The 15,668-nt window shown below is 35.2% G+C and overlaps 2 protein-coding genes across 2 annotated transcripts in view; one reads left to right on the top strand and one right to left on the bottom strand.

Annotated features, from left to right (window-relative positions):
• The window catches only part of LOC106661291 (kinesin-like protein KIF12), a 24,614-nt gene extending 12,524 nt beyond the window's left edge, over positions 1-12,090 (top strand). The window contains exons 6-15 of the mRNA XM_014384581.2: positions 5,320-5,461; positions 5,519-5,613; positions 6,374-6,515; positions 6,902-7,020; positions 7,081-7,185; positions 7,242-7,368; positions 7,428-7,653; positions 7,714-7,870; positions 10,187-10,272; positions 11,729-12,090. Coding sequence (XP_014240067.1) covers positions 5,320-5,461; positions 5,519-5,613; positions 6,374-6,515; positions 6,902-7,020; positions 7,081-7,185; positions 7,242-7,368; positions 7,428-7,653; positions 7,714-7,870; positions 10,187-10,272; positions 11,729-12,056 — 1,527 coding nt within the window. The 3' untranslated portion in view covers positions 12,057-12,090. The remainder of the gene's footprint in view (positions 1-5,319; positions 5,462-5,518; positions 5,614-6,373; positions 6,516-6,901; positions 7,021-7,080; positions 7,186-7,241; positions 7,369-7,427; positions 7,654-7,713; positions 7,871-10,186; positions 10,273-11,728) is intronic.
• Positions 12,091-12,330: 240 nt separating this feature from the next.
• On the bottom strand, positions 12,331-14,310 carry LOC106661617 (xaa-Pro aminopeptidase ApepP-like). The gene has a single exon (XM_024226882.1). It carries the CDS (start codon positions 14,308-14,310, stop codon positions 12,331-12,333), a length of 1,980 nt encoding a protein of 659 aa, XP_024082650.1.
• Between the last annotated feature and the right edge of the window lie 1,358 nt (positions 14,311-15,668).

The following is a 15,668-nucleotide window of genomic DNA, read 5'->3' as shown; positions in this document are numbered from 1 at the left end:
AAGCTTTTTTGTGATTATATTCTGTCTTAAATTGAAAGAAGTTTGATAGATGAAGATCATGCCTATCCTTTCAGGATTTCAAGGAGTTCGTAAATTTTTCAGGGATTGAAGGACGTAAGTATCTATGGATCTGATTGGCATCTTCATCTATCAAACTTCTTTCAATTTAAGACAGAATATAATCACAAAACAGCTTTTTTTATATTTTTGTATCTATAACTTGAAGATTGGCGTATGTCAACCTTGGCGTGTCAGCAGAGCCAATCAGATCCATAGATACTTACGTCCTTCAATCCCTGAAAAATTTACGAACTCCTTGAAATCCTGAAAGGATAGGCATGATCTTCATCTATCAAACTTCTTTCAATTTAAGACAGAATATAATCACAAAAAAGCTTTTTTTTTTCATTTTTGTATCTATAACTTGAAGATTGGCGTATGTCAACCTTGGCGTGTCAGCAGAGCCAAGCGGATCCATAGACACCTAATTCCTTTAATTCCTGATCATTAGTCTTAAACTAGACATTATACATTTATCCTTTTAATTGAATATGATGTATTGTATTTTTTTTCTTAATAGTTTTTTTTTTACTCTTATTGAAAATATTTACGTAACTAGCGCCGGAACTTGGACCGCGGTATGTTAAAATTCGTGTCCACTTGCCCCAACATAACTTTTTGGACGTAGATCATACTGAATAGTTCGGAGATTAGTGTTAATGTCCATTTATGTCCATATGTTAATCATTGTTCATAGTGTTAAACTATACAGAACCCGCTGAGTTAAAACCGAAATTACAGGGCACCCCGAATCGTCAACTTGTCCAAGATATAACGACTGCCTTGTAAGTCATCCCCTTCAAAGAAATAATCAGACGGAACTAGCAATTTTTGCAACACCGGAGAAAATCGCCGCGCAAATTCTTCCAAGGAAAAATGTTACGCCATTGATTCATCGATCCCTGAGCAAACAGTGCTGTTCAATATCCGTTAGAAAACAACCGGAGGTCCGAATGACACTTTCATATGTGTGTAAACATTTACAATTCCAAGTTTACTTGAAAGAGCATAAATTTCAACCTCTTGATAAATGTGTGGTGATTAGTGACCGTTAGTCTAATGATTATTCGGACATCGTGAGATGCGGTCTGGTGTGACGTAGGTTTTAGAAAAACATTTTGTTTATCGTGCCAACGTTTCGATCTTTATTGCGATCATCTCCAGGGCTCAAAGTGTTTGTTTCTGAGTAATTGTGTCATTCTTGTGTGTCGTGTTGGGAATGCCGACAGACAAGAATGAATCCACTCGGAAAACAAACACTTTGAGCCCTGAAGATGATCTCATTAAAGATCGAAACGTTGGCTCCATAAAGAAAATGTTTTTCTAAAACCAACGACACACCAGACCGCATCTCTTGATAAATTTTAACTCTTCAAATTAATTATTCAGAAATCGTGAGATGCGGTCTGGTGTAGGTTTCAGAAAAACATTTTCTTTATCGTGCCAACGTTTCGATCTTTATTGAGATCATCTTCAGGGCCTGGGATTCACAAACATTGTTTAAATTTAACAAATACATGTAGGATGTGGAAAAAAGTGAATTTATACAATGCAAAATATATTTTTTAAATTAAGATGATCTCATTAAAGATTGAAACTTTGGCACGATAAAGAAAATGTTTTTCTGAAACCTACATCACACCAGACCGCATCTATGGACTAACAGTCACTACTCACCACACATTTCTTCAAATTTAAAAAAAAAAAAAGAAAGTTTTTTAGAATCTATCAATGCGTTAACTAAATAAAACCATTGAAATTATGCAAGATTTATGCAAATTTAGGTGTTACATCATCATCAAGTCCGTCATTTTTCGTTTTTAATCTAAACCAATACAGACATTCACACAGGAAACAAATCAACTTGAACGAAATCCCTTCAAATCCCATTTGCATTTAGCCTCCCAACAATTTGACAACTCAACAAATAACGCTGTCCGATTCAATTTATTCAAATAGCCTCGATATTATTTAGGTCTATCAGCAGATAAATTACAAAAAAAAAGAAGAAACAAAAATGCCAAGTTTTGAATACGATACTCTGACATTTTATTACTTCTTTCAATGTTTATTGAATTTGAAAAGGATTCAACCGGACGCTTTCTCTTTGGGATTCTGAGAAAATTCTAGCGATGAGCCTGTTTTCAAGGCTTGTACGCCCCAATTTCTACAAAGGAACACATCACTTCTGCCACTAAAACTGTCTCTGAAAAAATACCCACATCATTTATCAAGCCTACTATACAGTTACTAAAATTAAATTTTGGAAAGGTTTGAAAAATTAGTTCAATTACTTAAAAAATACCTTTTGTCTATGCAATAGTTGGAAGGGGGGCGTCGGTGGCCGCAACGGTGCGTTGACACGGTGCTCATCACTGAAAGGGAAAGGTCCCCGGTTCGAATCCAGCGGCCCTGCATTCGAACCCGACAAACTTACAAATGGTTTTGTTTTCAAAAACACCGACACCCTGAGGTTTTATATAACCTCTGCTGTTTCGAACCCTCGTAAAAAATTTAAACAATAGTTGGAAGGCGTCAGATGCTCAAGAGGAGATTTTAAAAAAATTGATCTGATAAGGATGCCACGAGTTAAATCGCCTGGAAAGATTCCCGTTAATCCAACCTGCAACGTGATTTGGAATTTTAGTTAATGCAAAATTATGAAGAAAATATGGTTAAGGCAAGACAAGAAAATAAAAAAGTGAATCGACCTTCTACCACACCAGACCTCCCTTCTTCAGACTACAGCGTCTCCCGAGTAATAGCTTCCTTGTGGTAAAACGTTTCATTCCTTAGAATACATCAAATCTAAAGGAGATTTCTAGTTTACCACTGCGTTTGGAAAGTTTTTTTTTCAACAAGGCAAAAACCTTTAGAAATTAGATAGAATATAACATTTACCGTCCTGAAATTGCTCCTTCAGTCTACCTTCACTCAGGAGCAAGGTTTATTTCCTTAAAGGAAAAACGTTTCAAGCATTATAATTGGGAATTAGCACTGTAGTTGACACTTTTGGCATCCAAAAGTGCAAACCGACTCTTAAGACAAAATGAAATAAAGCCCGACGTAATAATAAACCAGTATGAAATCCTTTTTAAAAAAATATGAAAAAATATATGACATGACTAAAAAATGTCTGACAAAATTGAATAACAAGAAAATTTAGACAGATCCAAATTGTTTGTAAGAATAAAAACCATGGAACTAGATGGGGTATGGTTTACAGATGGATCTAGAATAGAACATGTAGTGGAGGTGGGAGTTGAAGGCCCATTTTTTTTTGCCTAACCTTTCGGTTTTAGCCATACACCTAAGGCCCAAATTTTAACCTAAAACCCTTTAGGCCCCACACCATCAATTTTCCAATCTTAGGTCCATGCAATAGACCTTTGTGCACAATAAATAAAAAAGAACTTAATGAATGAAGAAACTCCTCCACCTTCAATTCAAAACTTGTCTGACAACGCTTACCATACCTGTTAAACAATAAAATTTATAAAATCTTCCGTACACTCTTGCCGCTTCCTATCTAGTCTTGTTTCTGTGTTCTAGAGTCTAAGATCTGCCGCTGTTGTTATAACTATAAAATATAACTTATAAGTTTTTGTGAACTTAGACTTTTATTCAAGCCCTTTTAATAATAATACCTTTAGCTTCTGGGAAGGTATCAGCTAACTCTGAACTGTGGGTACCAGAATAAGAGAGGATTGAAGGCAACATACAGGCTGACAAACTAGCAGAAGCAGGATCGGAATCACATTTTGGCACACCCCAAAACGAATTAAAAGAATTGAACAAACGCTATTAAAACCAGTATTGGAGGGGTTATGGCTTGATGACTGAAAACGATTTTTCAGAAAAATTTCATTTTTTTCTTTCATTCACCTTACCTTAATAAGTTTTTAATTAGGCTAATAGAAGATTTTATTTCAAGTACGCTGCATTTTTTTAAGCAATTAGGGATTGTAAGACTAGGATGACTTCTAAATATTGACAACCTACTTTCTAGTTTTATTTCATCAAGTACCAGAAAATTTAATACTTCCAACATTACTAAATATTCTTACTTGGGGAGTTTTACAGGTAATGCACGCATTTCATTGCAAAGTGGTAGGCGAGGTTTAAAAACAAAAAAGGGCTTAAAGTACATCCTTGTCCAACTCCACATATAATAACCTTTTCTGTCTCTGATTCAACAAAAATTTATGTGAAAGTGGAAATAATGATTATTTGGAAATAGTGAGGTGCGGTCTGGTGTGACATAAGTTTTAGAAAAACATTTTCTTTATCATGCCAACGTTTCGATCTTTATTGAGATCATCTTCAGGGCTCAAAGTGTTTGTTTTCCATGTAGATGTGTCATTCTTGTGTGTTGTGTGCATTCTCAACAACAAAAAAGAAACCAAACATTTTGAACCCTGAAGATGAACTCTATAAAGATCCGAAACGTTGGCACGATAAAGAAAATGTTTTTCTAAAACCTACGTCACACCAGACCGCACCTCACGATCTCCAAATAATCATTAACTAACGGTCACTAAACCCCACACAGTAGAAATAATCTTTACAGGAAAACTTAATTGTTTAATTTTAAGTTTGATATGGAAATAAAATATTTGTCTATAAACAAAATACAAATTGTGTAAAAATTATTGTGTAAATTGTGTAATAAAAAAAACAGTGATGTCTGCAAGATGTTTAACCTCTAACTTGATCATCACTGATCATTCTGGCCTGCCTAATGTAGATATTTTGGTTTGAATCGTTTCAGCATTTTGCCATCTTCATTGGTCGGTTTTGGTTACTTAGTTGTACTTCTTTTTAAATTGTTTTTTCTTGTTTTCACTTAAGACACAAAGTTTTATCTTATATTTTCTTCAATTAAAGTCATTTATTAATTTTTATTATTCATTATGCCATAATTCTTTTGTAGTAAAAATAAAACTTTCTAGCATTGGACTGTTTAAAAGTAAGAATAAATATGGTGACATTTGTATGTAGAAATTGAAATCCAATAACAATCAAATGCCACTGATGGAAATAACGATTGTTTCAAGAGATAACATTCATGACAAGAATATCCACGGTGATAAATTGAGAAGCGAGCCCTTTAGCTATGACCTTAATGAAATTTATGTTAGCTTTGTAAATGTTAAACTTTTTCTTTTAAACAAAAAGAAAATATAATCACACAGTCTTGGTATTTACGGTAATAATCATTTATCATTAATAAAAGTATGTCATTTAATGGATTTGTAGGTCATGGACCTGCTCAACCCAGGCACCGCTCGAAAACCCCTTGCTGTAAGATGGTCTAAGAAATCGCAAAGGTTTTTCGTCGAGAATCTTTTCACAGTCGACTGCGAAGAGCTCGATGATCTGTTAGCAGTTTTAGAAGAAGGTAGAATAATCGGAAAAAATAATTTTTATGAGTACTGACAAAGATTTTTGTTCCCAGGGATGAAAAACAGAGCTGTAGGTTCACATACTATGAATGAACATTCGAGTCGAAGCCATACTATCCTTACAGTTTATATAACTTGTGAACAGCAAGTAAGAATTTAAATTATTTTGGATTATTATTATTAAATAATTGGCACAGAGAGTTTCAATATCTAGTTAATGAAAAAAGACAACTTTTAAATTCCAATTAATATAAGCTATAATTTATATCCATAGAAAACTAAATAACAGTATGAAACCTAGAAAGCATGAGCCTAGCAGCAATAAAACTGTCAACAAGGAAATTCATTTGCTAATTGATTATTATTAAATTTCAAATTATATACATTTAATTTTATTGTAGTATTTATCTGTAAACACTGAATATGTCAATAATTACAATTAATTAAGGTTTTTAGTTGAGATAAAAAAGTCAATGGCACGAGCGGGATTCGAACCCACGATCTTCAGCTTGATACGCCGCTGCTCTACCACTTGAGCTATCGTGACCTCAATCCACTCGGATACCAACTTACCATCTCAACCGCACCTTTTGAATTTGCCTTCCTTTTTGCCATTTTTCAAAAGGATCGAGGTCACGACAGCACAAGTGGTAGAGCAGCGGCGTATCTAGCCGAAGATCGTGGGTTCGAATCCTGCTCGTGCCATTGACTTTTTTATCTCAACTAAAAACCTTAATTAATTGTAATATATTAATTTGTCAAGCGGAACACGAAATTAGTGAATTTATGTCAATAATGCTGAAAATATATCTTAAGATAGACTAGATTATAAATTATTCACTTATTATTTATAGGTTATTTGCAAATCTGTTATACAAAATCACATCCTTCTTTTTTCCTATTTTCAGATGGAAAACGGAGTTTTTATAACGAAACAAGGCAAAATCAATTTTGTGGATTTGGCCGGGAGCGAGATGACCAAAAAAACCCACAGCGAAGGGAAAACACTGGAAGAAGCTAATAACATTAACAAGAGTCTTATGGTCTTAGGTGAGATGAATAAGTAAAATGGATTTTCCACTGGCGCAGATTGCTAGATAGAAAATTCCATCCACTTTAATATTAAAATTAGAATCAAGTTTAAATGTCAAGTAGGAACGCACGTTACATTATTTAAAACAAACCAACGACAAAAAAATCAGTTTATTCGTAAATTTTCTATTGCCCATTATTGATTCTACTATGCCCAAGGATAAATATTGACAGCAGTGTTTTATGTAAAATATTTATGGCCTCAAGAATGCATAAGTGGATGGTACAAAACCTTTAATAAACCCTGACTTTCTGATCGATACTCTTGATCAATACACAAACTTTGCTCACTTTCCTTCGAGCGTAGGAGGCAACAACATGAAATTGTATTCGTACTTTTTTAGGCTACTGCATTGCTTCCCTCAGTGACAGCAAGAAGAAAAACGGCCACATTCCATACAGGGATAGCAAGCTGACAAAACTCCTTGCTGACAGTCTTGCAGGAAATGGTGTGACGTTAATGGTAACGTAAAATCTATTTTAATTAACTTTATAAAAAATTTATTGATTTACAATATTTCAGATTGCTTGTATTTCACCTGCAAGATCGAATGTTACTGAAACCCTAAATACACTTCGTTATGCATCCAGAGCGAAGAAGATCAGAAACAAACCGATAATCGTTATGGTAAGTTTACAGTGTAAAATATCAAAAATGTCTAGTAAAATACTTTTGTATTAAAGGATCCGAGAGAAGCATTGATTGTTAGCTTGAAAAGAGAAGTGACAGCTTTACAAAATGAAAACGATCATTTGAGATCTGCGTTAAGATTGAGCGCTGAATCGATCGTCAACGATCCTACACTTTCTTGTAAGTTTGTCATTTTTTCAACACTACGAAATGTGAATTACCTCCGTTTTGTTCAACAGCAAGCAGACTGAACCTTTCAACTCCACCAAAGATCGACTTGGAACGTATTGCTGATATGGAAGGGTCAGAACTGGCAGACCTCGTCAAGCACTACTCGAATGAAAACGACGCCCTTAGAAAGGAGAATGCTGAGCTTTTCGCCATCAGGGACCTACTCATCAGGGATCAAGAACTCGTATGCAGAGAAAACGAAAGACTGCTTAAGAAACTTGAGGACGTCAATTCGTAAGTGCTACACAACAATGTTTTCATTATTATAAATTTTTCATTATATTTCACTTTTAGAGTGTGCATCAGGTCTCCCATCATCCCAGCAAGGCCGACTTTGTCAGCAGAAATGCTCAACAACTCAAACAGTGACTTGGAAAGCAGTAACATATGGATGAATCCATTTGGATCGAGTACAGGATCCCTGCATAATCTAAATATGAGCCGACCAAAGGTAAAAACACAAATAAAAGTTTAGTACAAATTTACTTACTAGAACACATCATGGCACTGCTCCTGGAGGATGTGAGAAAACCAGACTAAGCTGGCACTTTCTCTGCTGAGAGATTAGTAGATGAATAAGTTTCTGGACTAACGTGAATGATCTGGGGATGGGGGTAGTAGAGAAGGGCAGAATGGAAATGTAAGGGTGAGACAAAAGGTTCAGTGGAACTTGAGGAAATGGGTGCACTTGAACAAAGGGAATGTTAATGGCATTGTGGCTGGTGAGGTTAGAGACATAACAGGAAGCTTGGAGAATTTTGATTGGAATGCTTGGATAGGTTGGATATTGGACAGCTACATGGTACTCCACTGTCCTGCTTTGTATGTCCAAATAGTCTAATTATTGTTTGGTAGAGCATTAATTGTTAGTAGTCCAAGTCTTCAGGTCAGTTCTGGTTATTTCAGTCTAATGTTTGGATTCCACCATTCTGCTGTCTAGTCCTGTAATGATGTTAATGATAAGAGTATGCTAGAAAGTGTATGGTATGGTATGGTAAAAAAAGACACTAGGAAGCGGGGTTTGCGCTCCCCAGGCACTGCAGCTTCTGGCTTATTGTACCTTCCTAGTTCCTTAGTTCAGTGCAATAGACTCAATCCTTCTCCTTAGAAGTATCAGGTCATTAGCTGTCGCTGCTGCAATTTGATTCCCTAAGTTGTTTTTTTTTCGTACGTTAGGTTAAATCTCCAGTGAGCTGTTTCTTCACATACAAAGATGATATGATTAGCTGTTTCCTCCTCCTCATTACGTAATCTGCAAATGGAATCATTGTTGTATATGCCCATGTGTGCAGATGTTTTCTCAGAAACCATGGTAAATAGCTACCCCCTGAGTTTTACCAAGTCTAAACTAAATGCAATGTAGCTCTGTAGATGGTGCCAGTGACCGGTTAGTAGTCCTACCGCTCCTCTGAGTTTGGCCCTCTCCAATTACCATACCATACCATGCTAGGAAGTGAGGGTTTGGCATTCCTCAAACGCTGCAGCCTTATGGCTTATTGCAGTTTTCCAAATTTCTTATTTCAGTTTGATTGACTAAGACGGTCAAGGTCAAGAAGAACCATCAACAAGAATGACCTTATTTTAAGGAGTTGTAAGTAATTAATTGTCATTACTGAAATTTTTTGCCAGGTTAGTATTTAGGTTATGTCTGTATTCAGTGGTTGCTTCGAATTCAAAGATGAAGTTGGTAACAATTTCTTCATCGTTGCATAACCTACAAATGGAATCATCATTGAATATACCCATGTTGTCTAGGTGTTTTTTCAGAAACCATGCTAAATAGCTATCGCTCTCCTGAGTTTTACCCAGTCTGTAAACTAAATGTAAGCTCTGTACTTGCCATTTTTGGTAAGGGTACTTTAATGATGAATTTATTGTGATGATACATTCTGGAGTTTGTCCTTCTCATTTTGGTTTTTGCGGATTGTAAGATGGTGTGGTCTTTTGTTTTTGTTATCTCAGTTATAGTGTTTTGGGCCTATAGTTGGTCGTGCAGATCCTCCTCTGGCTAGTTTGTCTGCTTGTCCATTATCCAGAATTACTTTGTGCCCTGGCAACGATATTGTCAGGTTGTTACGTTTTTCTATGTTTTGGATGCATTCACTGACTATTTTGATATTTTCTTGAGTAGTCCTACTAAGGTATAGTTCACTTGTTTCCTCCCCCTCCCAACATAAAAGTGATTTGGGTGCTTGATTACCTCATTCAAAGTCATTTTCCATTTAATAATATATGATAGTATTGGAAGGGGAGCAACAGTGGCTGAGAGGTTAAGATGTCTGACAAAAATTTCCATGCTAGCAGTTCTGGGGTTGAATCCCGGCAGACCCCATAGCTTTTTAGTAGATAAAAAACGTATTTTAATGTGGTTTGGCCCCTCGTCCACGACACCCAAAGGGTAGTTGGATGTTGAGCCCTCCTGTATGACAACAGCTATTGGAAGTAGACCAGTTGGCCCAGTTTGCCCACTACTGCTAAGTCGTTTCAAAATTATCCAATTGATTCTCTCACAAATTCACACTAATAAATACACACCAAAACAGGTTTTGACCTCAAAATGTATGGGATGATATCTGGCCTAATCTGAATTGATCTTTTGATCATTTAATCCTATCACTGACACTTCAGTAGGGCACTCCTTTGCACTAGTTTATATTTTGCTGTTAATCATCTCACTCACTCGAAAAAAATGGAATTTTGTTTATTTATTTGTTAGTTTTTGTTTTAAATAAGTATAATTATATACAAAATTATGTTTATTTTTCAGAATGATAACGAAAGGATCGTTGACAACAGGAGTCGGCTTTTAGACTCGTTTCAAAAAGAATTAGACAAGCGTCAAATCGGGAAGAGGTAAAAATATTAGATTGAGACTAGAAAATGTCCATAAATGTACAACACAAACACAAAAAAAAAAAAAAAACATAGGCCAAAAAATTTAAAAAACCAGTCGTAGAGAGGTGTAATCAATTTTTAAAAATACTATAAATACCTGTACAGCAAACCTTGTATATATTTCTAGACTACACATAGCTTTCGTCACGAATTATTTCTGTTTTTTCCCCTATCACAGTGTATTCAATCAGATTGAAACTTTTTTTTTATATTAATAAACCTTTCATAAATTTTATTTTTATAGTCGAATAAACAGTTTTGAAATTTGTCAATGTGTTTTTTTAATAAAGGCAAATTTGCGAGTTTATTGATAATTTATTAAAAAGTTGTTCAGTAGTTTACATAAAAAATCAGATAAAAGATTTGTTTGAAAAGACTGTTCAGCAATAATTTTAAAAAAAGCATAATTTTGTGAAAATTAATTACAATTAATTAATTGATCTTAGAGATTATCTAAGATATTATCTAAGATGGTCTTTTTATCTGAGTTGGTTATTGTTCTTGTAAATTGCATATTTTCTTTTTTTTTTAAATCTAGTCTGTAGTAATTGTAACAATCTAGTTTTACAACATTACTATTGTAAAGTCTCAATTATTTTTATTAGTTAATTATAGACAATGTAACTAAAAACAACTGTAAATAAAGAGATTATCAAAAATATATAACACCATCATGTTGTACATATATGCGTAACCCAAATTTATGTGTTTTAATGTGTGATTTATATATATTTTTTTTTTTTTTTTTTTTTTTTTTTAATTTGCACTACACACATTTACAGCTTGTGAATTGTAATATTTTAAATTTTAATTCAAGACAGTAAAAGAACAAGTTGTGCATTCTTGATTTAAAAAAGTTAAAATCGACTAATCAGCTTCAATTATCCAAATAAAACAACCTGATTATTATTACAATTAATTAAGGTTTTTAGTTTAGATAAAAAAGTCAATGGCACGAGCGGGATTAGAACCCACGACCTTCGGCTTGATACGCCACTTACCACTTGAGCTATCATGACTTTGATCCACTCGGACACTAACTTCCCATCTCAACCCCACCTTTTGAAGTTTCCCTCCTTTTTGCCATTTTTTATCTCGACTAAAAACCTTAATTAATTGTAATATATCAATTGGTCAAGCAGACCACGAAATTAGTCAATTTACTGATTATTATATTCTAGTCATAAAAGTAGCATTTTATATTTACACAACATAAAATATAAATTTTCTCATTAATTAGAGAGCAAAGAGAAATTTTGTTTTGTTTATTTGTTAAAATTGAGAATAGGCGAGATAGATTCACCCACTTTAGTTAAAAGTTGGCTTTTAGATATAAAAAACAGTTAAGTGAAAGCTTTAAAACAGATATCATTTGCTTTAAAGGCTATACTGATTATATAACGATTCATTTTAGGAATAAGCACACACTCAACCGAGGGGACACACTTCCGCCGATACAACATTCAGTGTCGCCTGTCCAGGACGGTTACGGATTGGACAGAAACCAACCGAAGCCTAAGCTAAGGAGGGGTAGGTCCGCTGAAAGTGTTTCCAAGCAAACGAAGAATGAAGATGTGCGCCCTTTAGTGAAAGAAGCTTTCCTTCCAAAAATAGAAAACGTTAATGATCTCTTTGGTTCATCTCTCACGACAAATGTACATCAGGAACCATATCACGATCTGCCGCACTCAAACATGTTTGGGAGCATAGTTGCAGCGGAAGAAACTGAAAAGAAGGCTTGAATTTTTTCCTGGCATGGCTGTGAAAAACCTAACTAGCAATAAACGTTAAAAGATTTTTTTTTATTATTTTTTTTTTTTTACAAACAAAGAAAATTTATGTATATACAAAAAGAATTACTTAAATAAATTAATTTATTCTAATCAATAATTAAAACAAAAATTTCTGGAAATAACACAAATCTGTTATATTAAAATTTATTTGTTAAATGACCACATGTTTGGAAATGATTAGCTCTTTAAGAAATATTTGGCCAAATATTATAAATTTTAAAAATTATGCTTGAGGTTCTGGGAATGGTTTCTCTTCGGACTCGGTTTCTTCAAGAGGGATTGCTTGTTGTAACAGAGGAGCTGTGACCGCTTCGAGCCATTCGTTGACTTGAAACAGACCTCGGTGCTTGAGTATAGGCCCCAATATCTCAAGCACTCTGGAATGGTATTGATCTATAAACATGATTTCCGAAGGCGTCAACAATTCGACTAGTACCATTTTTATCTGAATCGGGCACAATGAGACTGTATCGAACTTCAAAAATGTTTTGTCTTGGTGCTTGAACGGAGCTTCGGACGGAACAACTTGTAGTATGTTCATAATCCTTATTCCGAACATGTTGTCCTCTGCTGCGTTGTAGAAGCCTGGACCGTTTGAAATGAACATGTTAACAGCCAAACCGGGATCATCAGGGTAAGGACGCCACGATATGCCCATCGGCCCTTCGTGCATGTTCAAGAAACACCCTAAACCGTGACCCGTGGCATGACCGTAATCGAGCCCTACAGTCCAGAGGTGTTTTCTTGCCAAACAGTCCAAAACATTCCCTTTAACTCTAGGAGGAAAAATGCTCGTGCTCAAATAGATGAGTCCTTTGAGAACCCTTGTGTAGCATTCTCTTTGGAATTCGCTCGGAAAACCAAGATGGATCATCCTTGCAATGCCTGTAGTGCCATCTTGATAATGTGCTCCGGCTTCGAGTAAGTAGACATTACGGTCATTCAAGGGGTTATTTTCATAGATGCTCGGTGTGTAATGAGGCTTACTAGAGCTTTTCCCCATGGCGGATATCGTTTGCAAGCTCGAACCTACATACAACGCTTCTTTCATCTGGAAAAACTCAAGTTTGGTCACAGCATCCATTTCAGTTATTTCCTCCGTTTTCCATTGTGATTCTAGCCAGCAGAAAAATTGACACAATGCAATTCCGTCTTTTATGTGAGCGTTGATCATACCTTCAACTTCCTTCTCGGTTTTTATAGCCTTCATTAATTGAATGGGACTGCACTCACAAAACTGCTTTTCTTCTGGTATCAAGTCATAAACTGCAAACGGTGTGATGCTCGGAATCCAAACTTTATTAACATGTGCTTTTTCTGCAATGACGATCTCTTTAACAAAAGTGTAAAAGTTTTCATAAGGATGTAAGCGGATGCAAATATCCTCCCTTTGAAAATGGTTCCTTATTTTATCGGTGATTTGGTATTCCGAGATGAAAACATGTACGTTTAATTTAATTATGACAGCGAAAGCATAAAATAACGGGTTGTAAGGGACGTCACTTCCTCTCAAGTTCAGAAGCCAGGCAATATCATCTAACGCACAGATGATTAACATATCTACGTTGTTTGATTTCATTTTTTCATAGACCTTCAACAGTTTCTGACTCGCTGCCATGCCCGAATATTCAATTGGGACACGAATCAATTTATTATTCGGAGCGATCGGTTTATCGTATCCCCAAACAAGGTCCACCAAGTTCTTCACTACAGGAATTAATACGATACCCCATTGATTCAGTTCGTCCTTGAAAGAATTCCACATCGGGTAAGGGATCACCTTGGCATCGGCACCAACGTAAGAACCTGGAGGCAATTTAGTCCTCAGCCAATCTGACTCGTTTGGAACGCTCGGCAGACCGGTTCTCATGAGCACCCAGCCAGGAAAAATCTCCCTTTCTGCCAAATGGTAAAACCGTGAATCGGTCCACAAACATGTGTCAGTCTGTGTTATGATCGCCGTCCCTGCAAGACCGGTGAAGCCTGTCAAGTACTTCAACCTCTTAGCGCAATCGGGAAGATATTCGTTAATGTGCTCATCGTGGTATGGTACGACATAGGCCTTAATTGGCACTTCAACAAGATCCAAGTCATCAAAACATTTCCTAAGTTCTGCCAAAGGGTTCTTTACAGGAAATAAGTCTTCCTCTTCCTGTCCGGCATAAGGCTCGTCATCTCCCCCTTCAAAATTTATTTCAGTCATTATATACAATGTGCAATATGAAGAAGACGGTAGTAAACAAAAATTTAGAATCGAGAAATTTAAAATGTGAATAATGCCGAATAAAATTGTTCATATGTATAAATCATCTGCAATTCTTTATTATTTATAGGTTAAATATGTTTGATGTAGAAGAAAGGAAATGTTTTCATAAAATGATAAATACAGGCTTTCTAACATAATTGTGGAAGATGTGCAAACATTGCAACTTGATTTATCTATAAATAAAGAACACATTTAGAAATGTATTAGCTTTTGAAAGACTGTGCATTATCTGGTTTTATTTCTTCTGGTCTTCGGAGTGATGGGCTGTTATCGCTTGTTTTAAATCGCTAATGTTTGCGTCCGGTTTATATCTCATGAAGCAGTCATGTTTTATACCTCTGGTGTATAAAATTTTTTCGAACTTCTTGGACCAGAAAATGATAAAAATCCACTACTGAACTAATTATTTTTTTAATTGAACAAAAAAACATTATATTTACAATGAATTGTCTCTGTAAAGGGGGAACAGAAAAAGTAAAAACAAAAATTACCGCCTGCTCTGAAGAATTTTTCGATCTTGTGTATGTATGTACGCCATGAGTTTCTCTGGTCGTGTTTAAGACAAATGGGCGGACTATTGAAGTGAAAAACAAGAACAGTACCTCTATCGAGTAATTATTTTTTATTGATCAACTGCGTTGTCCCCTACTCTTGATGAAAAAAAAAAAAAAAATTGCTGTGACATCTAGTGAGACTGGCTATTATAATGGGGCTCCCATCGGATATAAGTCCGAATCATCACATTACCGCCATAAAATTTTATTTTTAAAATTAATATTTTCTTTATCGTAGTTTCCCCGAAATTGAATTTTTTAAATGGCCTCGCATAAAAAAAGGAAATATAAAAATTAGCCTTTTACCCTTTTAGTCGAGGTTTAAAGAAAAAATATAAAAGGAAAAAAAAGGTGAAAATGAAGATAAAAATGCACTACTGAACTAATTATTTTTTAAATTAAAAAAAAAAACAAAAAAAAACATTTACAATGAATGGTCTCTGTAAAGGGGAAACAGAAAAAGTAAAAACGAAAATTACTGCCTCCTCTGAAGAATTCTTCGATCTTGTGTATGTATACGCCATGAGTTTCTCTGGTCATGTTTAAGACAACTGGGCAGACTATTGAAGTGGAAAACAAGAACAGTACCTCTATTGAGTACTTTTTTTTTTTCAATTGATCAGCTATGTTGTCCCCTCTCTTGATGCCAAAAAAAAAAATTGTTGTGACATCTAGTGAGACTGCCTCTATTATAATGGCGCTCCCATCGGATATAAGTCCGAATTCACATCACCGTCATAA

This window comes from Cimex lectularius, unplaced genomic scaffold (assembly GCF_000648675.2).
Source record: "Cimex lectularius strain Harlan isolate CLEC.00 unplaced genomic scaffold, Clec_2.1 scaffold68, whole genome shotgun sequence".
Taxonomy (NCBI): domain Eukaryota; kingdom Metazoa; phylum Arthropoda; class Insecta; order Hemiptera; family Cimicidae; genus Cimex; species Cimex lectularius.
The sequence above is the reverse complement of the archived record's forward strand: the minus strand, read 5'-3'. Positions and strand labels throughout refer to the sequence as shown.